The sequence below is a fragment of the Magnolia sinica genome, chromosome 8 (assembly GCF_029962835.1).
Source record: "Magnolia sinica isolate HGM2019 chromosome 8, MsV1, whole genome shotgun sequence".
NCBI classification, from domain to species: domain Eukaryota; kingdom Viridiplantae; phylum Streptophyta; class Magnoliopsida; order Magnoliales; family Magnoliaceae; genus Magnolia; species Magnolia sinica.
This window is the reverse complement of record NC_080580.1, coordinates 2071803-2095865: the sequence shown is the minus strand read 5'-3', so window position 1 is coordinate 2095865 and position 24063 is coordinate 2071803. Positions and strand designations below refer to the sequence as shown.

Sequence of the window (24063 nt, the reverse complement as noted above, 5' to 3'; positions counted from 1 at the left end):
CCCGCCTTACTTGGTTCGGTGCGCAGCGGCACGTGCGTACCTTATGTACACACGCTGTATATACGGGGCCCATTGTGATGTTCTATCAAAATCCAAACCATTCATTCGATTAATCTCCCTATTTAAGGCGTTGAGACCAGATTTGAGGCAGCTTCAGATATCAGGTGGGCCCAGAATCAACGGTTTATGGGCTGATCTGTCAGTTGGGGCGCTTCTATAGTGATCCGAGGGCTGAAATTTGATATGTACGGTTAATTTATGGCCCTCAGGCCATGTATAAAGTTTTGAGCCAATCAGATGGCGGGAACTATGTGATCTTGCATTCTTCACCAATTTCGGGCCTCTTTAACGTGAATGGCTTGATTTCCTTGGATCCCTGGCATGTAAATTCTTCAGTCTTGGTTTTCTGGAGTGCGTCCCTTGCTCTGGTGACTTTGGAGTGTCAAATCCATACTTTTAGTGCTATTTTTTAGTCCATGCTCGTAAATATACTCTGCATTACAAACACGATTAATTCGGGCCATTAAACGGTATCATGCTTGTAAATCCATGCAATAACTGGGTCTGATATGCAATATTTGACCCTCAACACAACCCCTAATCAAAAAATATGCTTCAATACAACTATACCAAGCACGTGGGGCTTGTTTTAGTCCGCATAAAGCCTTTTTTAACTTATAAACTTTAGACTCCTCTCCAATTTTAACATAACTAGGAGGTTGATTAACAAATCCATGCTCCTTTAATTCTCCATGCAAGAAAACCGACTTGACATCTAATTGGAAAATAGGCTATGAATTTTGAGCTGCCAATGCAATTATCAATCTGATTGTGTTGTGCCGTGCGAAGGGAGCAAACACTTCTTTGTAATCGATGCCGAATTCTAGCTTGTATCCTTTCGCGACTAAACGCGCCTTGTATTTATCAACTTCACCATTCTCCTTCAATTTCGTCTTATACACCCATTCCACATCAATGGTTTCAGTCCTTTTGGAAGTTCCGTCAACTCCCAAGTGTCATTCCTTTCTATAGCTGCAATTTCATCATCCATGGCTTTCCTCCATTTTGATTTTTGAATAGCCTCTTCATAAGTTACAGGATCACAATCTGCAAAGAGAGCAAAGTGTATGAGTGGATCCTCAGACTGATCAATCCCTGTTACCTCATAGTCACGCATCCATGCTAGTCTCCTTCTGAGTCGTGGTGACCTTAGTTCTCTTGCAACCTCAGATGAATCATCTTCTTGAATAATGGTGGATTGCTGCTGATTCCCCACAAGATGTTCTTCTTCTTCATCTTTTTCTCCATCAAAATTTGTAGGAATATGATGTGCAGCCCTATTTGCATTCCATTACCAAGTCACGGCTGATAATAATCTTCTTAGTGTTAGGATTATATAATTTATAAGCTTTTGAACAATCACTAACACCAAGAAAGACACACTTTTGTCCCTTGTCATCTAACTTTTTCCTTTTCTCGTCTAGAATATGAGCGTAGGCTATGCACCCAAATATTTTGAAGTAGCTAACATTTGGTCTTCTACCACTCTAAGCCTCCTCGGGTGTCATATTTTGGACTACAAGAGTTGGACTTCTATTCAAAATGTGAACACTCCAGTTGACAGCTTCTGGCCAAAACTTCTTTGGAATTTCACCCTTCGTCAATAAGCTCCTCACCATGTTCATGATTGTGTGGTTCTTTCTTTCACACACTCCATTTTATTGTTGAGTGTAGGGGGTGGTGAGTTGCCTTTTGATGCCATGCTCTTCACAAAAGTTTGTAAATTTGTACGAATTATATTCACCTCCGCGATCAGTCCGCAACACTTGAATTGAACATCCTGCTTCTTGCTTAACTATGGTTTTGTAGCTTTTGAAAGCTATTAAGGCTTCAGATTTATCATGTAAGAAGTAAAGTCAAGTTTTTTTGCTTAAATCATCAATAAAAGTAATAACATATCGTTTACCTCTATTAGATACAGGATTGATAAGTCGGCAAATGTCGGAGTGGACAATTTTCAATAACTGTCTTGTTCTTTGAGTTTTTCCTTTTGCAAATGGCTCTCGATGTTGTTTGCTAACAATGCATTCTGCACAAGCATTTGAGGTGCTTGAGAATTTCGGAAGGCCAGCAACCATGTTTTTCTGTTGAAGTGTTCTTAGACCAGCAAAATTAAGATGACCATAGCGAAAGTGCCATAGCCAAGCCATGTCTTTTAATTTTGCTGAAAAACATGTTTGATTAACATTGTCGAGATAGAGAGGAAACATCCGATTTGCAGTCATCATAACTTGAGCAATTAAGCCCAATTTGGCATCTTGAATTCGGCACACTCCATCCTTGATAGAAACCTCATAACCCCTCTCTTGCAACTGACCGATACTCAATAAGTTGGTCTTTAGAGCTGGAACAAAAAGGAAATTGGAAATGGTTTGAGCGGCACATCCTTTAGTCTGGATAATTACTTCTCCTTTGCCCATGACAGAGACTTTGGAGTTGTCCCCAAATTTCACATTGTCTCGGATAGATTCGTCTAAGGTGGAGAAGAGCGACTTATCACCACACATGTGATTGTTGCAGCCTGTGTCTAAGTACCACATGTTCTTGCCCGTTTCTTCTTTCGCATGACAAACCATTAAAAGAGAGACTTCCTCTTTATTTTCTGCAAAATGTGATTTTTCTCCATGGTTTTTAGACAAGTTAGTACAACATTCATATTTGTAATGTCCATACCTGTGGCACCGATAACACTCTATGTTAGACTTGTCTCTTGAACTTGGTTTACGAGTAGTTGAATGATATCCACCTCTACCTCGTCCTCTTCCCCTTCCTCTTTCTCTTCCTTGTGAATCAAAAGACTAATATAAAATAGAATCAAGGATCAACCGATTGCAAAAAGTCTGTTTTCTATCAGTCTTATTTGAGGCCAAGGACTGATTGTTGATGGAGGCTTATAATGCTTGTTCATCCATGTCTTGCTGATTGAGTTTTTATTCATGAGTCAGCAAAGAACTCTGCAATTCATCAAGTGAAAGTTCATCAATATCATTAGATTCCTCTATAGAACATACAACAAAATTAAATTTCGGAGTCATGGATCGCAATATTTTCTCCACAATTGTAACATCATCTGACTTGTCGTCGTGAATCCGTATTTTGTTGACAATTGTCATGACTCGTGAAAATTGTCTGTGACTGATTTACTGGACTTCATTCGAAGTGTTTCAAACTCCGTACGAAGTGCTTGAAGCTGCTGCCTCTTTGCTCTTGTTGAGCCTTGATACTTTTTCTTCATGGAATCCCAAATGTGCTTGGACGTATCCATACATAGAATTGTCTCCAAAATTGAACGATCAATGGCTTGGAACAAATAATTCTTGGCTTTGAGATCTTTCAACTTTGCTGCTTCTATTTCTGCTTTTTGTGCGTCTGACACTGCTGTGCCCATTGCTGGTTCTGGTATGCCATCAGAAACAACTTGCCAATACTCCTTTGACCTAAGAAAATTCTCCATCAACATGCTCCAATGATCATAATGACCATCAAAGCGAGGTATAGCAAGTTGTACAAAGGTTTCAGATACCATTGCAAGAAAGTTAGTTATGGGAAGAGGAAACTGCTGCTGTATTTTTGGAAAACTTGGCTTTGATACCACTGTTATAGTAACAGGCAACAGAACACAAAATGGAAACGATCTCGGGATGCTATAAGGAGGATTTTGTACATCACTTTGATTCGTAATAAGCATAACCAAAGGCATAACCCACAAACAACAACCAAAAACTCCATCACATTTCCACTATAATCAAAAACTTTATAAGTACAATGAGCATAAGGGAAATACAATGAAGATGAACAAAACTCCAAAATGATCTGCCACGCGCCTAAGCCTCAGCGATCCAACGTCACCTGCACGCAACGGTCGTGCATAAGCTTATAGAAAGCTTAGAGGGTGGTGAAAGTGCATGCTTAAGGTGATAATACAGTATCAGAGTAATGCGGAACATGCTGATGAATGCCAAGAATACCATTAGCCGTACCAAGGCCATGCGGTGCAAAGAATGATGTCTGCCATACTAAGGCCATGTAATGCGAAATACAACTCAAGCATACAAATCCACATCTAAGTCCACATATCAAAACAGCTAAAAATCTGGAATATCACCGGGGTCCAGTACACTCCAAGCCAGATTGCCGCCCTATCGCGCACAATAAGGTGAGTGGAAAAGACCTCACTATCCCCTTGTCAATATCGGGCTCGGCTCATCAATAACGGACCCATTCCTCGAGCCGGTCGAACCAACCTAGCATTGCCCCTACTCTCGGGTAAGGTCGCACCCCCTTCCAACCGACCACGACATGGTGGAAAGCGCGACCGTCTGTAATCGGCACTCGGCGCTCATGCATCCACTCGGTCTGGACGACGTTGGAGCAACCTCCCGGTACCATAAGGGTTTAGGGACTTTCACCCAGGGATATCTATAGCACCCCATGTGGAATAATATTTCGGTATCCAATCCTGCCAACCACGATACGTCTATGGAGGCTACGGCCCTGATGTCGCTAGGGCGTACAGTAACCATATCACACAATGCGAATGCATGAATCACACTATTCAGTCATGCAGCAATCCTGCGCGTATCGTGCGCTCATGTAGGGCAACACCCCCTGTACGGGAGCCCCTAAACAATCTGCCCGAAGGCATATGCGATGATCAGTCATTCCTCATATCAAGCATACGTATGATGCATATGGTCTTGAATCATGGAACTAAACATGCTAAATAGGATGGATGATAATCATAACAAAGATGGGCCTAGACGGCCTACACATTACACGCACGAGCCTAACAATGGGCCTTAGGGAAAGTCATAATGCGGACATTTAACCACACTATACCTGCAATGTGGACGTCAAACCACCATTGCTCCCAAGGCATAGCCCTGACGTAAACATCATTACATAAATCATGTTGGGACTGCACATTGCAATGAACCTTAGGTATATCTCATTGGGCCTCCAATACATCAAATGGGCCGTATCATATGGGCCTCATGTTCATCAAGTGAGCCACACCAATGGGCCTTATGTGCATTGCAATGGGCCATAACCCGTGGGTTTTAGAACGTATCCAATGGGCCTAATCTTATGGGCCTTACATGTGTCAAATGGGCCTCAACAGTTGGGCCCCATATGTGCATCAAATGGGCCTACTCACATGGGCCTTATATGTATCAAATGGGCCTTGCCAGTTGGGCCCCATACGTGCATCAAATGGGCCTCAACCCATTAGCCCCATTACATCTTAATGGGCCTCAACCCATGGGCCCCTAATACATTAAATGGGCCTGGCCCCTAATGCATTAAATGGGCCTCGACCCATGGGCCTCGCATATACATCAAAGTGGGCCTCAATCATGGCCCACAAGTGAACTGAAATGGGCCTTCCCCCACCTTTATATTATATATGATATAATATATAATATATATACATTCCCTATAATCTTATATATCATTTAATATTTTATATATATATATATATATATATATACACACACACACACACACACGCACACATCACAGTGGGCCCACACACTCATCACAGGCGGACGGTGACCATAAAACACATACATCATTGCTGGGCTCCATGTGGGGCCCACCAAAACGTTACTATGCCATCCAACCCGTTGATAAGGCCAAGCGGGCCTAAATGAAGGGTGAAAACAAATTTCACCCTGATCCAAAACTTCTATGGGCCCAAAAAGGTTTTCAAAGGTAGAGGCTCAATCCCACTATTTCCTACAGTGTGGGCCACCTGAGTCTTGGATCAGGCTGATTTTTGGGGTGGGCCCACGTCAGGTACTGGCCCACCCTATGAACGGATTAGATGGTGTATAAACATCAAGGTGGGGCCCACAGCTACAGCCGTGGGTGGCTGCTCGACCGTCACCCGTCCGAGCGCTGGCGCGCAGGCAGCGCTGCTGCCTCTCTGACACAACAGCAGCAGCTGCTGATACGTAAGTTTTTATTTTTTTTTTATTTCAATTATTCTGAGGATTTTACAGGTGGGGTCCATATTTTGATAATCCACACCGTCCAATGGCATTCCATGGCTCAGCACGAGCAAAACAAGTCCAATATCGGACCTATTTTGGCGTATAGGAAATCAGGGAAGGTTTCAATGGTGAAAACCACCATTTGGTATGGTATGGCCCGCCCGAAGGTCTGATTGATCCCATCTTTCGGGTCAACGCCTAAAAAGGGCTTGAAACAGGAATGGATGGTGTGGATTTAATACATACATCAAGGTGGGACCCATATGAGTGGACCATTCCAAAGCTTGGGAAGAAGCTCATATTTGTGTGTCTTCCAGCAGACGTCCAGCGTCCCTGGATGCTGGACTTGGCATACATGTTTGAGGTGGGCCCTGCTTAGGTGGGCCACCAAGTGATGGATGGCATGGGTCCTACACATATAAGATGGGCCCCACTTATAAATGGTTTGGATAAAGTACCTACCTCATGGTGGGGTCCATTCAAGTGGGCCACATAACCTCATTATCATCATAAAAATAAAATAAAATAAAATAAAAGAGAGAGGGATAGAGAGTGAGACCCGCGTGATGGAGGGACCCCGGCACTATGGGCCCTCCCTTGCACTAAATCATACATCAAGTGGGTCCCATTACATGTGGATCCATGAAATCGAAATCCAACGGTGGAGATCCCTTCTCCACTAAAATAAATGGTCTAGATGACCCTAAGCATGTAAGGAAATAAACATCATGATGGGGTCCATGGAGAATGGCCCCATCATGGAATGATCATGATGATCCAAGTGGGCCATCGGCCACATCTTAGGGTCCAAAGTGAGATCCAAACCATTGATCGGTTGGCCTCACTTGGCCCATCTTAAAAATATCAAAATCTACCCTATCAAGGCACCCACCACTTGATCTTCTTGCTCCCTTGGCTTCCTTAGCTCCTTGTGCTTTTCTTTGATGGAGGAAGATGAGAAATGGATGGTTGAGATGAGAGATCTAAGGATGGAAAGGTGGGCCACACATGTAGCTTGGGAGGAATGGGAAAGGCTCATACGTAGGAGATTTTTGCTTATGGGAGAGTTGAAATGAGAGAGAGACTTGTAAGGGAGAGAGAGAGAGAGAGTGATGGGTGATGGAGTGATGGATGGGAGAGAGGGATGGGTGTAAGAAGCCTTTTTTGACTTTTTTGGCAAAAGGTGTAAGAGGAGTTATGGGTTGTAAGAAACTTTTTGACTTTTGGGGCTTGCTTGGGAAAGGGTGAAAGGTGATGTGTACTTGACATGATGGGATTGATTGATTGATTGATTGATGTGACACCTTGTAGAGATTCTCTCGGGATTCGCACGCGCGGCGTTTCCTCGCACCGAACGCTGGCCCACAACTCCCGACCAGAGCATCGCATCAGCGCGCGAGTCGCGGCATCGGAACCGCGGCGACGACGCGGTCGCTAAGGTACAAGCCCTGGGTTGAGTCGACTCGGGTTGACGGCACGAGAATCCAGGTCGCGCGCAAATACCGGTTAAGGGTCGAAGGTTGCCGAAATTCGACCGGAAAGACCGCGGAAGCCTATGGAACGGTACGGTCTAGGATACGGGGCTTACACGGCTCGACTCGGTTCGGTGGAAAACTTGGCTTTGATACCACTGTTATAGTAACAGGCAACAGAACACAAAATGGAAAGAATGGAGAAAATCTCTGCACTACGTATTCATTAAGCAATCAGTCTTTAAATAGGCATTACAGCAACTAATAAACAAGAAAATAGGAATTAACTTAAATACTGCAGAATCTGCAGATTTAATTCCTAAAGAATAGGTAAACATAACAAACTCCTATTGACTAAAACAATAAGCCACATGACAAACTAATTACTGCTGACTTATTCAACAAAGTTGCAGCAAGCTTCTATCAGGTTTTGACAATTGGAGCATATACCACTCCTGGGAAGGAAATGTGGTAGCTGACCGCCTCACTGCTGTCCATCACCCCATCCAACGTATGCTTCATAGCTTCTATTTGTTCAGATCGCTTAGTGGTTATATTTCTTTTTCTTCTAAAAAAAATTTAAAAAAAAAAATAATAATAAGAGTTGGTTATGCCCTCTCATTTTTGCTATGGACCCAAATAATAATCATGATCCAAAATTTTCATGAGATACACCATAGGGAGCAATGTATGATCATGTCTTGAACTAATACATTCACATGATTTAGACTGCTTGTGTTTTTCAATGGCCTGAGTTTTTGTTTGTCCCTCCATCCTAGTGGTGATAAATGGGTTGGATGGCATATATATGAACGTTAACACGGTGGGCCCCACATCCCGTTTGAAAGTTTCCATTGTAAGTGTCACCTACCCCAGTTCCTCCACTGTTCTCTTTGGGGTTGCACATCGAATAGGTCTGATGGCACTTACACATATCAATGAAACCACACACCTACCACAACTCCCATCCATTCGATAGTCTTGATCATTTCATTTTCTCCTTCTGGCGATTCACTTCCTCTCTTCATGTTTTGCATCTGCTATACCTACTTGCATGATATAGTGTGAGTACATATTTCCTCTTGATTGAATATGGTTGGATATAATGAAGGCAGGCAATGGGCCAGGCTTGGGCTTACTTAAATCAAAATTTTGAAAAGATCTGAGCTTAAAGTCTAGCTTGACCAGCTCAAAATCCAGGCCCCGGCTGTCCATTGCCTGGCCTAGATACAAAATGCATTTTATTGTATTTTTGGTGAATTAGATATTTTTATGCGTCACATGATGTTGAAGTAGTGTCGAAGATCTTCCTAGCATTTGGATCTAGTCAGGCCAATTCAGAATTCCATCTTCCTCCATGTCATTGCTGTATGGGTGGCTAAGATCAGAACGGCTAATTCTATAGGTGGAATATTTAATAGGCCATAGACCAAAAACTAAATTGTCCAGGCAATCAAAACAGGCCGTTTTAAACCTCAAGTGGCACCAATGTTAACTGTTTATTAGCACGAAATCATGTGGGCCACTCCCACTCATCAGGTTGGCAACGGGTGTATGACAAGGTATTTGTATGCCACTACATGTCTCATTCGTTGGTGAAGAGATGTACTTGGGCAAGCAGTGAGAGATACAAGTGTCAATTTGCGGCTAATGTGCATATTGAGGTATGTACACGTGTGAGATCTGGACCCTTCATCTGGTCAATCACTGGGACCAAGTCTTACCCCAAAAATCATTCCGTGCAATTATCTGATATATCACACCCCAAACTCGATAAACGAGCTCATAGAATTCCAGAGCTCCAAATCCGATGGTGGCAACCTCCGCGGTACTCCATTCTCGGTTCTTACCTTCCATATGCCAGGTTTCGATGCTATGATCCTAGAAGAATGATTTTTTAGGTGAATTTTTATTTATTTATTTTTGGTACATGAGTATAACCACAAGTATACCAAAACTAAAAATATCATCACATTTCCACTATAATATTAGTTCAAGTACAGTGCTAATCAAAGTGAAATACATAATATAACAAAAGTCCAGAAGATTAGGCACGTGCGCCTCAATGTTGTTGCGGTCTTGCATTACCTACACGTAAACAATGTATGGCTTACTACAAAATTTAGATAGTGCATGCACGTGTGTTAATGCATGTGCCAAGCATACAAATGTCAGAGTAAGCGGAGTGATTAAGTGATAAACTGGAAAGCCCAAAAATACTATCAGTTATAAGCTATACGATGCAAGGGCTTACAGGGCCAAATGTCATATGCTAAGATACTGGATGCCAATCCTCCATTAGTCCACATATCAGAATAATTCTCAATTGGATTATCATCGAGGTCCAATATACTTCTGACACTTATTGTTGCACATCATGCGCAAGACCAAACGAGTATAAAAGACCTCACCATCTGCCTCATCAGTGGTACATGGAAATTAACCACCCAGCTCGTCGATAGCAAATCCATTTCACGAGATGGTCAAACACAACTAAGCATATAGCAATCTACACCTAGGCGGGTAAGGTCCAAATCCCCTTCCAACCAACTTTGACATAGTGGGAGACACAGCCTACTAGTATCCAGTCATTGTGCGGTCATGAATCCACAATGTCTAGATGTTGGAGCATTGTACTGGTACCACAATGTTTATGAACTTTCACCTAGAGACGCCTGTGACACCCTATAACCTAAATAGTTCTGGTGTCCATAAATTTATCCACCAGCCACAACAAGACTATGGGACTACCTCAATGATATCACTAGGGAGTCGATGCGATGTGTCACATATAATGCATAATGCATGAATCACACTATCAAAGTCGTGCATCAATCCTGCGCATAACATGCGATAATGTAAGGCGACCCTATCTCTTATATATGGATCCCCTAAGTAACTCAAGCCGAAAAGGTGTATGCTATTATCAATCGTCATTCATAACAGACATATAGATAATGCATATGGGTATATGAATAGGCATGGTATCCAACACTAAGCATATTATCAATGTCAAACTATTTGGCTAAGTACCCTAGCATATTATCAAACATATCATGTGATCTTCAGCCTTGAATGGCCTAAAATATAGCGAATGAGACTTGATTAGTGGGCCCCTTTAGCAACATAATGGTCTACATGGTGTGGCCCTCTTGAGACTAGAATCGGCCACACACTTAGGCCTTTACATATAACATGATTTAGTAAAATGGATGATTGAGGATATAATATATACATCAAGGTGAAACCTACTTGGGCTGGATTAAACAAACACATGCACCATGGTGGGGTCCACAGTAGGACCCATGGATAAGTTTAATTGATGGCAACAATCATTACAATGGGCTTATGAAAGTTTTCAATGGTAGGCACTCAATTCCCACTAATATTTCCTTTGGTGTGGCTTGCTTGAGGGTCTGATCAGCCTCATCTATGGGCTCATAACCTGAATTAATAAAAACATATTACTAGGGGAAAAAATGGATCGACCAATAAGATAAGGTCAGGTTGAAACACCATGTACTTCTCCAGGTCGGCCAACAACTGATACGACTAAAAGCTCAACTTCCAGCTCCAAATCAAGCAGAAAATGAGATCGGTCTCAACCTTTCACCAGTCCTCGACAGCAGGTAGGAAAATCCCTTGATCTGCCTAATGGCGAAAGGAACTCGACTAGTGCTCGCCGAAGAAGTTAGGTTGGCATGATTCCTCTTCAACCAGTACCGACCTCGTCCTGACAATGCGTACCCAAGATTCCAGCCAAGGATCTAGGAAGGCAGCCGCAACACGAATCTGCCCGAGATCTTAGCCAAAGATCTCGAAAGATCCTCCCAATACGCCCGGGATCCGAATCTCATTACAATACGCACTTACCAAGCAAGGAGACGCCTCCTACTCCACCGCCCTCTCCCACCTACAAATAGGAGCATCCCTAATGAAGAAAGGTACATACAATCTTAAGCCAGAATTGAAAAACTAAAATACAAGTATGGCACCCCACAATTGGGCAGTTCCTCATACTCCTTAGTGAGTACCTGCGCACAAATAATAATTGATTCAGGGGGTTTGTGAAATTTTTTATTTTCCTTAGAATCATATGAGAAAGATGGGACGGGCGGCCTGAGCCTTCAGTGTCAACCCGGATGTCTCGAATCATGTACTGAGTAATGATTGAGATGTCATAGCTACACTTCAACGACGAAAGAGCCTTAGCTCAGTCAAAGTATCAAGCTCGAAGCCTCGTGTAGCAGAAAAATAATTTAGAAAGGCTTTAGTCAGGGACACTTGCCAAGACCAACATGTGGTAATGCGAGAGATCTGTAAAGCCACAAAATGCGCAGGCAACTTTCCGTTACCATGCGATCTCAAGGGACTATGTATGCATCTTGACCATCTACTTCAATTCAAATGGTTATCCTCGTCAACTGGGCTCTAAACATTTCAAATAAAAAACCATCAGCACCTTGATGCATATGTATCAATCATGACTTGAAGGGGTTGCAATTTGATAGCACGTAAAGCCACAAAAGGCATAGGGACAAATCACAACGTCTTCCTTAACCCTCAGGAGATATTTGAGTTAATCTTCGACCAAATAGTAATTTCAATTAAAGTACTATGACTGGCTAAGGCTCGGTCACACCATCCTAAGAGGTGGGGTGTCCACTTGCTTTAGATACCCACTTGTGAAATACGACCAAAAGGGCATACCGTCGGCTGTTCATTAGCTGACGGTGAATAACTGATGGTCACATGGCACTATGCATGACTAGGTTTTGACAAGTGTCATGTATGAAACAATCCTACCAAGTGTCTATCAGCCACCCATAAGTCGACGATTTCCGAGCCTATATAAGCGACATTCACCCCCCTAGACACTGATAGGCGAAAATGGCCGAACAAATACTCTAAAAAGTTTAAAATTTTTCTTTTTTGGCTTCCTTCCCCAACAATAAGGAGATTATGCCGCCTAGGTTTCCCTACATAAACTATACCTACGTGTAGGTTCTACCTTAGCCAACAACAACAATCTAACTCAGCAAAGTCAATCATGTTACGTCAAGAGTAGAGTCATGATTAGGGACATCCGATTATCCCTTTTTTTTTAATTCAAGAAAATGATATCTGATTTCCTTTTTTCTCTTTCTCATATCTTAATCAAGCTCATTATGTTGTCTATTCCACACATTCCATCACAAGCTAACCTTGCTTCCTATTCACTTTTCTTTATGGCATTAATTTCTATTTTCTTTGTTTTATTCGGTTCTTCTGCCCAGGGCTTTGGCTACGTGAAGCAAGGTTAGGATCTTTTATCTTTCCTACTTGTTTATTTCTTACTCTGGTTGCCTGTCTGACCTTCTCATATAGGGTTATGTGTAGCATGGTCATATGACTAACATTTCTTGTAGATATATGTTTTTCCTAAAAATTACATGTCTCTTAAAGTAGAGACCACGCGCGAGTGCGAGTGAGAAAAGGTGTCTAACCCATTCTTCTCTCATAACCGACACCCTTATCCAGATCTCGAGGATCCCAAGTTAATCATAAGAGTCATTCGGATCAAAGGATATTCTCAATTCTTTGGCCTTTACCAGGCAAGTTTACTGCTCTAGCTGACCGTGAATTGTTACCTCACCAAATCGGTTGGTGGAGATTTCAACCATTTCAAATGTATTATTGTGGCCACCTTGAAAGGTATTATACAGTCAAGGAAGTCAAGATGACCTAAAGAAACCATATACATAAGAGTGTCGTAACCTCAAAAAGATGAACCGCAGATCATAACGAAAACATCATCTAGTGAAATGCAATCTTCCATCACCTCGCATGTTCAGCCTATGTGCACTCACGTCAGGTGTTCACACTCGAATCGTAAAACAACCTGATTTTTGCTCTAACCCTTCAAATAGGCCCATCAATGGTGAGGATTACATATACACTGCATAATAGCCCCCATTCAAATCGACAGCAAGCATCCTATCCCAACTTGTTCCCTGTGGTGTGACATGCTAGGGCTATCAACAGGCTAGGCTTGGGGCTGCCCGAATTTTGAACTTTTTCGGATCGGACTCTTTCAAAATTATGATTTTGGCAGGGCTGAGCCCGGCCCATTGACACCCCCCACACCTGAGTTTGTGCACACGGCTGCGTTTTGGATACCGAGCACAACTTGATGTCAAACACCTGATTGGCGGATTAGATGTCCTGAATACATCACATCGCCCTACTTCTATCAGGTCCAGAGCACTCCCTATGTTGAAGATCGTCTCATCAGCGTGACTTTTGGGTGATGTATATACAAAACAGGGCCGTCAATTGGACGGTCTAAATTGATGGACATGTATTCCTGCATTCCAACAACTTCGTACGGATGAATCAATAGCATCTGAGAAATGTTTTCTGAATTGATGAACATCCATTCATGCATGCCAACAACCTCCAACGGATCAACCACCCGCATTTAGTTGCAACTGGGTCGGGACCCAAACCAAACTGCTACAACCCAACTCAAGTTTAAGTCTAAAATATGAGGACAAGGGTCCGGTCAATTCATCGGGCCTACGGACAAGATCGAAGTGGACTGCACATGGGCCTGACATAACTACAAATATGCGGCTGGGCAATGGCTTGGACAGCATAGCCCAATTTCCTCTTCCAGAATGGAGCTGCTATCTGTGAGTTCAAGGTTATTTTGGTCATTTCTTCTCCATGCCACGCTCTTCTTGTGTTTGTCCCAACGGTCTAGATCTGCCACCGTCCCAGCCAACGAAACCGATCGACTGGCTCTGCTCGCCTTCAAGGACCGAATAACCAAAGATCCTCTCAACGTCATGAGCTCGTGGAACCATTCTCTTCATTTCTGCAAGTGGCGAGGAATCACGTGCAGTCTCAGGCATGAGAGGGTCACCGTCCTCAATCTAACGTCCCTTGAATTGGAAGGTTCTATTCCTCCCCAAGTAGGCAATCTCACCTTCCTCAGGGTAATCCACCTCCGAGACAACAGCTTCCATGGCGAAATTCCACGAGAAATAGGACACCTCTTCCGTCTCGAGCGTATCGATCTCAGCTCCAATTCATTTGGAGGAGAAATCCCGTCCAATCTGACCTACTGCTCGAACCTCCGAGTCATCAATTTTTCATTCAATGAGCTAGTAGGTGAGATTCCCATCGAGCTCAGCTCTTTATCAAAGCTCCGTTGGTTATTTCTCCATGTCAACCAGCTCGTCGGAAGAATCCCACCTTCCCTGGGAAACCTTTCGTCTCTCACTCAACTTTCATTAGCAAGAAATAACTTACAGGGAAACATCCCAGGCGATTTAGGCCGCATTCCAAAGTTAGGACTCCTCCAGATATCTCAAAACAATCTGTCCGGCACAATCCCTTCTCCCATATACAATTACTCGACTCTGTATCTGTTGTCAGTCACAGCCAATCAACTTCATGGAACCCTTCCACCCGACTTAGGCCTCTTTCTTCCTAACCTCCAGTACTTCTATGTGTCGAGAAACTGGTTTACCGGACCCATTCCGGTTTCATTAGCCAATGCTACATTCTTTCAAGAGCTCTATCTCACCAACAATGATTTCACTGGAGGGGTGCCTATGAATCTTGGGACTCTTCGATATCTTTATATACTCACCATTGGTGGTAATCGCCTAGGAACAGGGAAAGAAGATGACTTGAATTTCATCAATTCCCTGCCCAATTGCAGCTACTTGGAACAATTTGGATTTCATAACAATAGTTTCAAAAGCATGCTGCCTAATTCCATAGCCAATCTGTCGACCCGGCTCCATTGGCTAGCGATGGGATTCAACCACCTGTATGGAAGGATCCCTGAAGGAATCGGGAATCTCGTCAGCTTAACCCAATTGAATCTGGATCATAACAATTTCACAGGTGACATTCCTTTCAGTATTGGGAAGCTTCATAAGCTGCAATTTTTAGACTTGTCAGGAAACAGATTTTCTGGGCAAATTCCGTCGTCCATAGGCAACTTCACAGAACTGAATGAACTTTACTTGCAAGAAAACAGCCTATCGGGAAACATACCTCCGAGTCTCGGAAATTGCCAAAAACTAATAGCTTTGAACCTTTCTCAAAATAACCTCAACGGTACAATCCCCGAACAGCTCTTTAGCCTGTCATCTCTGTCAATTTCTCTCAACTTGGCTAGAAACTTTTTGATCGGGTCCCTACCCATGAAAGTGGGTAGCTTGAAAAATATTGGGGAACTTGATGTTTCAGAGAACAAATTGTCCGGCGCAATTCCTGGAACGCTAGGCGGTTGCCAGAGCTTGGAACGCCTGTACATGGAAGGTAATGCCTTTCAAGGGACCATTCCCCAGTCATTGAACACCATGAGAGGCCTTAGAGAGTTGGATTTCTCACGAAATAACTTGAGTGGTCTAATTCCAAAATATCTAGAGAATTTTACTTCTTTACAGAAACTAAATCTTTCTTTCAATGATTTTGAGGGCCAAGTGCCTGTCCAAGGGGTGTTTGAAAATGCAAGTGGGATTTCTGTCATAGGGAACGGTAAACTCTGTGGAGGTATCCCAAAACTAGGCCTACCCAAATGCCTTGTTCTGAGATCCAAATCGCGAAGGTTTTTAAGCCTGAAAGTAATCATACCAGTCATCATTGTTGCTGTGTGTTTGATTTTATTATTGTTGTGCTTTGCTCCTCTTCTTTGGAGAAGAAAATCAAGACAGAAGCAGTTGCAAACTTCCTCGGAAGACCGGTACAAGAACGTCTCTTATGCGGAGCTTCTCAAAGCAACTGATGGGTTCTCTTCACACAATTTGATTGGCGTAGGAAGTTATGGTTCTGTTTATAAAGGATACTTTGTTTCAGATGGCCAAATTGTTGCAGTGAAAGTACTCAATCTTCAACGACAAGGAGCTTCTAGGAGCTTCCTTGCAGAATGCGAGGCATTGAGAAATGTTAGACATCGGAATCTCATCAAGATCTTAGCATCCTGCTCAAGCATCGATTTTAAGGGCAATGATTTCAAAGCGCTAGTTTTTGAGTACATGCCGAATGGAAGTTTAGAGGAGTGGTTGCATCCAAAAGTCAACGAGGAACATCAACCAAGAACTTTGAACCTTATTCAGAGGTTAAACATAGCCATTGATGTTGCTCATGCTCTGGATTATCTTCATCACCATTGTCAAACGCCCATTTCTCACTGTGATCTCAAGCCAAGTAATGTTCTTCTTGACAATGACATGGTGGCCCATGTGAGTGATTTTGGCATCGCAAGGTTCCTTTCCGGGGCCGTTGATGATAACTCCACAAACAAAACCAACTCCATTGCGGTGAAGGGATCCATTGGGTATGTTGCTCCAGGTAAAAACTCCATCGTTTTTTCTTTTATTCCTAGTCTCTTTTTTTTTTTTTTCCTTTTTCTTTTCTTTTCTTCCTTCTTGTTGTATTGTTTCGAAAATTCTAGATAATTTTCAATAGAAAGAAAAACGATCTAACAATAGAAAGAACTTGAAAGTGAAAAACGAAAAAAGAAAAATTAACAAATGAGTGTTAGGATGTGCACACAACCCCATTGATGATAAATACTTCTTATACTACAATTTTGGTAACACAATATTATTATAATTCCCTTCATCAATTTACAATGACTAACCAAATTTTCCATGAAACTTTTTTTTTTTTCTTTTGTTTGATGGTTGATTTATTTAAGAGAATGTTTAAAATGCATGGTCCCGGTGGTGGAATGGTATGATTTATTTGAGAGAGATTCATCCAACTAACTGCATGTGCAAATCGCATCAAAATAGATAGATTAGCTGCCAAATATCAAAAAATTGCCTGATCTTTATAAAATGCCACCTTTTATATTTACAAAAAATAAAATATTTGAATTGTAGAGTATGGTATGGGTGGCAATGTTTCTACGGCGGGTGACGTGTACAGCTTTGGAATTCTTTTATTGGAGATGTTCACGGGAAAAAGGCCCACGGAAGACACGTTTAAGGATGGTTTAAACCTTCATGAATTTGTCAAGATGGCTTTGCCAGATCAAGTTCTGGAGATAGCGGATCTGCGACTCTTAGAAGAACAAAAAGAAGAACAAGAGCAAGATCAAGAAATAGAGGAAGAAATAGCATTCAGTCATATCAGAAGTCCGGAAGTTGAAAGTGGTAGTGTCTTCCGGTGCTTGGTTTCTTTGCTTGGTATTGGAGTTGCATGTTCTGTTGAGTCCCCAAGAGAACGGATGCTGATGAAAGATGTAGTAAATAAAATGCATGTGATGAGAGACATGTTTCTTGGGGCTGGGATCTATAAGGAAGGAAGAAACAAGACCCTTCGCTGATGTGGGCCCATTCGTCTTACATCAACGTGGCTGTCATCAGCTCATGTCCACTGGCAATTTGCATATATCAATAAAATTGGATGGCTGAAAACCACTTGTCGAGCATGTAATTGTTACTGATGTGGACATTGCAATTGGTGACTTTCATGGTAATTGTCTTGGCCCAGGGTCATGTCTGGGAGCAATCTATGTACAAGTATTATGGAATTTTCCGCTTCTCTTTTTCTTCTTTTTTTCCTTTTTTTTGGTTATGTAACAACTGATAACATATTGTGTTGCATGTTAACTTCATGTACGTTTTTTGTTCGTCTTCTCATGAGCCCAGATCCATTACAAACGTTTGTAGTTTAAGCTTAAAAGGCAAACGGTAATGAAAAGATGCATACACGCATCTTTGTTGCTGTGTTAATAAGATTTTCTTTCTTTAAAAGATGCCTACACGCACTTCCTCTCTGTTAAGCAGTGCATTGACTGTAAAGGTCGTTGCTTATAAAGGATGCTTTGTTCATAATGGTCTGATTGTGCAGTAAAAGTTCTCAATCCTAAACGAAAAGGAGCGTCCTTGCAAAATGCAAGTCACTGAGAAATGTCAGGCATCGGAATCACATCCTTCAAAGCAAGGAGTGGTCGCATCCCAAGTTTGACAGGGAACATTTTTTATTTTATCTTTTTTGGAGCATCAGTCAATATTTTTTAGAGCATTAGTATGATTACAAGTTGTTTCAAAAAAAAAAAAATCTAAAACTCTAAAAGTAAGGAAATATTTTAAAAATTTGGAATTACTAAAAATAGTAAATTTTTCTTAAAATTTTATTTTTGAATTGAAAGTGTGCGTTTTCTAACGAAACAGATAGACACGACCCACTTGACCTCGGATGACCCGTTTCAGTAAAGATTGATCGGTTATGCGCCTCGTATCGATACCCGGATCAAAAGTTATAATTAATTTACAATCCACTTCCTTTTAATCCAACCATACTAGGAATGTATCTGTACCATGTTTTACATTAATTGTCCAATGATTTTGATGTTGGGTCCTGCTCAATATGTGGATCTACTCTATTTTCATAGCACTGACCTCGTCAAAGCACAACCCATTTATTAAATGGACCAAGAATTCCGGTCAGAATCCAGCCCACACCCACTACGCCCCACATACATATACCCACACACTTATAAGCAGGAGTGGATTTCACCTTATTCACCTTATTCTTGTGAGTCTACCACCGGGCCAAGAGTAAGGCCTAAGGACCCTATATTAATGGATCTTACCACTTGCTTATTTGGGGTTCTTTGGGGTTATGGCAGTTGAATGGGTACACCTATGCTTTACTTTGAGTGGGCCATCCTCATTAAATGCTACCAACTGAATTGCTTGATTTTCTGAATATGACCCCTCCATGTGCTGTCACATAGTGGACCATCCCTCCTTAAAGCCCCGAACTTATTACTTGATTTTTCTGAATATGTCTTGTACATATTCCGACTGGATTGTCTGGTGAACCCAGCACCACGTAGCTAGGTGATGTATCGATTCTGTGGGGCCAGTGTGATGTGTTTTATCAATCCATGCCATCCATCCAGTCTGCAGCTCATTTTAGGGCATAAATAAAAAAAGCCAACCATATCCAATGCTAAGGTGAACCCCACCATACAAAACAATCGGAACAATGACGAAGGAAAAAAATACAAATATCGGCTTTATCTAGAACTTCTATTAACCCGAGAAGTTTTCACAGGTAGGCCTTCAATCCCCATCGTTCAATCCCATCTTCTAAAAACTATAAACAGCCAATGTTAATTTGAAAAGTTGCACTCAAGTGGTAATAATACCACCATAAGTTTGTAATGGTACCGGACTGATGTGGAGCCCACATGAAGAATTCAGGGCATCCAATCCATCCATGAGATGTGTGAGATCATGCCACACTCTAGGCATAAAATAGCCAGATGAGACACTCATGTGGAGTACGGCACAGGGAACAAGATGGGACAGAGAATGCCCACCCTTCATGTGTACGAGGGCTCACCTGAGTTGAAATAGCCTGATTTAATCCAGGCCCATGAATGGTCTGAATGCACTGAATTGCATATGCACTGCAGGTACTCCCAATTCAAATCAAGGGTAAGCATCTAGTCCCACCTTGTACCTGAATATATCACATCTACCCCCACATCTTTCAGGTCTCTATACTTGAAGTACTCCATCAGTGCGACTTTTGGGCTATATATATCCAAAATGGGGCTGTGATATAGACGGTCTGAATTGATAGGCATGCATTCATACACACCAATAACCATTCACGTCTACCCCCACATCTTTCAGGTCTCTATACTTGAAGTAGTCCATCTGTGTGACTTTTGGGCTATATATGTCCCAAATGGGGCTGTGATTTAGACGGTCTGAGTTGATAGGCATGCATTCATGCACACCAACAACTATTCACGTCTACCCCCACATCTTTCAGGTCTCTATACTTGAAGTAGTCCATCGGTGTGACTTTTGGGCTATATATGTCCAAAATGGGGCTGTGATTTAGACGGTCTGAATTGATAGGCACGCATTCATTCACAACAACAACTTCAGACGGATGAACCACCATCGTTCCAGAGATGTTGAAAAATGCATGCACGCTATCGATTTTCGTACGGGGATCGCATACTGGGGAACGGATTGGCTACTCCCCCTGCCACCAGCCAATGGCTGGTGGTTGGTGCTCTGTGGGCCTTACCATGACGTATGTGTTTCATCCATGCTGTCCATCTATTTTTCTAAGATCATTTTATAACATGACATTAAAAATGATGTATATCCCAATCTTAAGTGGACCACATTACAGGAAACAGTGTTGAATGAGTGTCGACCATTGAAAACCTTTTGGGGCCATAAAAGTTGTGGATCAAGCTGATTTTTGTTAATTCCCTTCATCTGGGTCTGCATGACCTAATCAACAGATTGGATGTCAAATAAACAGTATAGCAAGCCCAACTTACTCAGGATGGAGCTCCCATCTGTGAGTCCAAGGCTATTTTGCTCATTTCTCCTCCACGCCACGCTCTTCTCGTGTCTGATCCAACGGTCCAGATTTGCCACGGTCTCAACCAACGAAACCGAACGGCTAGCTCTGCTCGCCTTCAAAGACCGAATAACCAGAGATCCTCTCAACGCTATGAGCTCGTGGAACCATTCTCTTCATTTCTGCAAGTGGCGCGGGATCACGTGCAGTCTAAGGGATCAGCGTGTGACCGTCCTCAACCTAACGTCCCTCGAATTCGAAGGTTCTATTCCTCCCCAGGTAGGAAACCTCACCTTCCTCAACGCAATCCACCTCGGAGACAACAGCTTCCGCGGCGAAATCCCACAAGAAATAGGAAACCTCTTCCGCCTATGACTGACGCCCGTGGAGCTTGGATTTGAAGCCCGATAGATAAACGGTTTGGGCCTGGCTTAGGTTACTCAGGCCCATCCAGATAGTGATCAGGGCCCGATAGATAAACCAAAGGTATGACCACTAAACGAGCAGGGCTAATCTGGATGGTACAGGGCTAACCCGTAATTCGGGCCGAAACCGTTTGCTGCTACCAAAAAATCATTTCCCAAAGAGCCTAAGTTGTGTTTGGATGCATCATTCATGTAAGGCAAGCTTATTTATTTGGACATGATTCGTCCTAAAAATTGAATCTAATGCCATCCAAACCGGGACGGTGGGAAGACAAAGTTGTCCAATAAAAAGAAAAGAAAAAGTTTTCTACTCCACATCCTTCGTTGGAACCATACTCTGCCCGGTGGGTCCACCCATCGCGGCAAGATTGGATTTATAAAAAAATAAAAAACCATGTTCATATTTTATGAGCAACTTAATATAAAGATTGCATCTCAAATATGTGGGCCATATTGGTCCAGGTTTCAATCTGGACCTCTTCAATGTCATGTTTTGGGAAAGGATGTGTAATCTGGACCTCTTCGATGTCATGTTTTGGGAAATTAAGGATATGTGTTTGATACTCTGGCAGCATATGATGCATCATACACATCCAATAGGAGATTACACATGGCATACATGAACTCAAAATAAGCATACTAAATTGTAGAACCTATTAATGCCCAAATCCCATTTGTTGAGCAATCCTAAGCTTTGATTCGTGGGTGGTTTTATTGTTGAAATTGAACTTAGTTATAATCATTCTTTACCACCCAATAAATGTCCACTAATCATATAGTCATTTAATAAAAAATGCAAAATTTTTGGTACATGATGCATTTACACCTAAAATTTGGACAGCTTAATTTGAATTATTTTTGTGCCATATTTGCATTTTCTAAATAATTTTTAAGTGCCTGTGTACCTTCTATCTTACTCTCGTAGAGTATTAAAGATTTTGAGATAATTATTATTTTTATTTAATAAAACCACTTGTCGGTTGTAGCCTCAGAAAAACCTACTTTTAAAATATTTAAGTAAGGCATTAAAAATATGGTGGCGCTTATTTGACATTGACCAACGACCAATGACGGTAAACCATGCGGAAAAGTCGGACGAAGACCTCTCCTTTTCACAGTTATATCCCATTTGAAGCGGGTGGGCGTGTGGGAGATTTTGGAGAGGCCCACTTTTATGTACGCATGTGATCAACGTTGTCCATTCACTTTGCTATCTCATTTTACCCATGAGCAAAAAAAATGAGAAAAAATAAAATGAGGCAGATCTAAATCTCAGGTGGACCGCATCATAGGAAGTAATGGTAATTAAACACATACCATTGAAAATTTGTTAGGAACTCCGTCATAGGGGGCCATAGGAAGTTTTCAATGGCTGGCGTCATCATCCCCATTGTTTTCTGTGGTGCACTTCAGATTTACGTTTTGGCCCACCAAATGGTGGAGTGGAGCTGGCCCACCTAGGGTGGAGTGGCCCTGCTTTTCGGGACCATGATTTGCGCACCTCAATTTTTCGGAAGCGGATTCGCTGCTGTACCACACACCACCGACCTGGCTGGTGTGGGTAATTGTCGTGCGAAGACGAGTAGGTTGTACTAACTGTTCAAAGGGAGATCAAAGTCATATGAGTCCACAATGATGTATTTATCATGTCCAAAGCTTAAGTGGATCACACCACAAATAGCAGGGGGATAATAATTCTCACAGTTAAAACATTCCTACGGTGACCATAACATTTATTTTCCATCCAATCTGTTCATAAGGTCATACAGACGTGGATGAAGAGAAAAAAAAAAAAATATCATATTGATCATAAATTTCTGTAACTGCAAAAGGGTTTCAATGGTAGACGTTCAATCCCCCACAGCTTTTTTCAGTATGGTCCACTTAATCTTTGGATCTGTCTTATTTTTTCGGCTCAAGCCTTGCAACGAGATCATCAAATGAACGTACGGTCTAGATATAACACATACCTCAATCCACAGAACTTGGTGACGTCAATACATAAAGAGTTGAGAAGAGAAATTCATCTACAGTCCACATTCAACTGAGAAAAGGCTCATGACCCATTCCCACGATCTTCTCATATAGCGACTTTTGGACATGTTCAATCCACCGCATTCATCAACAGAACAATGGGCTGGATTACCTAAGCATGGCCCCACTTCTCATAACTAAAAACTCGAGTATACTCTCGACCGAGAATGCGACGACTCCTCCTTAAAAAAAGGAGGGGGGGGAATTTTAATCGAAATGCATCCTATGGCCAAATGCCGAAAATGGCATCCCTTCACAAAGATTTATTTATTTGACCTTCTATTCAATTAGCGGACCAAAATATTACTGCTTTGGAACCTAGTGCCTATACAAACCTTTGAATACCAGAGAAACTATGCAGCTTCGATCCATTTATCTTCTTTGTGGCCCACTATTTCTTAGGAAAGCAGTAATCTTATATTGATATGAGCTTTCTGATGTCCCATAAGCCCTGACAAATGATAACGGTGGTTGTTTATTACTAATATTTCTCCTACGGTGTGGTCTATATGGTTGGTAGACGTTGGTCATTCTTCATACAATGGCATTTCATCGAATTCCAATTTTAATAGACGGAATGGATTTGAGACGTACCCCACGGTGGGCCCCAGGGACGTGGTTTGAAGTCCCTTTGGGTAGGGCCAGAAGCCATTAGATGACCCATTGTTATTTAACTGGGACTCTTCTTCTTCCTTTTATATGTCTTTCATGGACCCACCACTCCTT

At 42.1% G+C, this 24063-nt stretch overlaps 1 protein-coding gene across 1 annotated transcript in view; it reads left to right on the top strand.

Annotated features, from left to right (window-relative positions):
• LOC131253761 (putative receptor-like protein kinase At3g47110) overlaps window positions 1-18092 on the top strand; it is a 45901-nt gene extending 27809 nt beyond the window's left edge. Inside the window, exons 6-7 of the mRNA XM_058254899.1 lie at window positions 14187-16879; window positions 17416-18092. Of these exons, the coding sequence (XP_058110882.1) occupies window positions 14187-16879; window positions 17416-17861 (3139 nt within the window). The 3' untranslated portion in view covers window positions 17862-18092. The remainder of the gene's footprint in view (window positions 1-14186; window positions 16880-17415) is intronic.
• Window positions 18093-24063: the final 5971 nt, after the last annotated feature.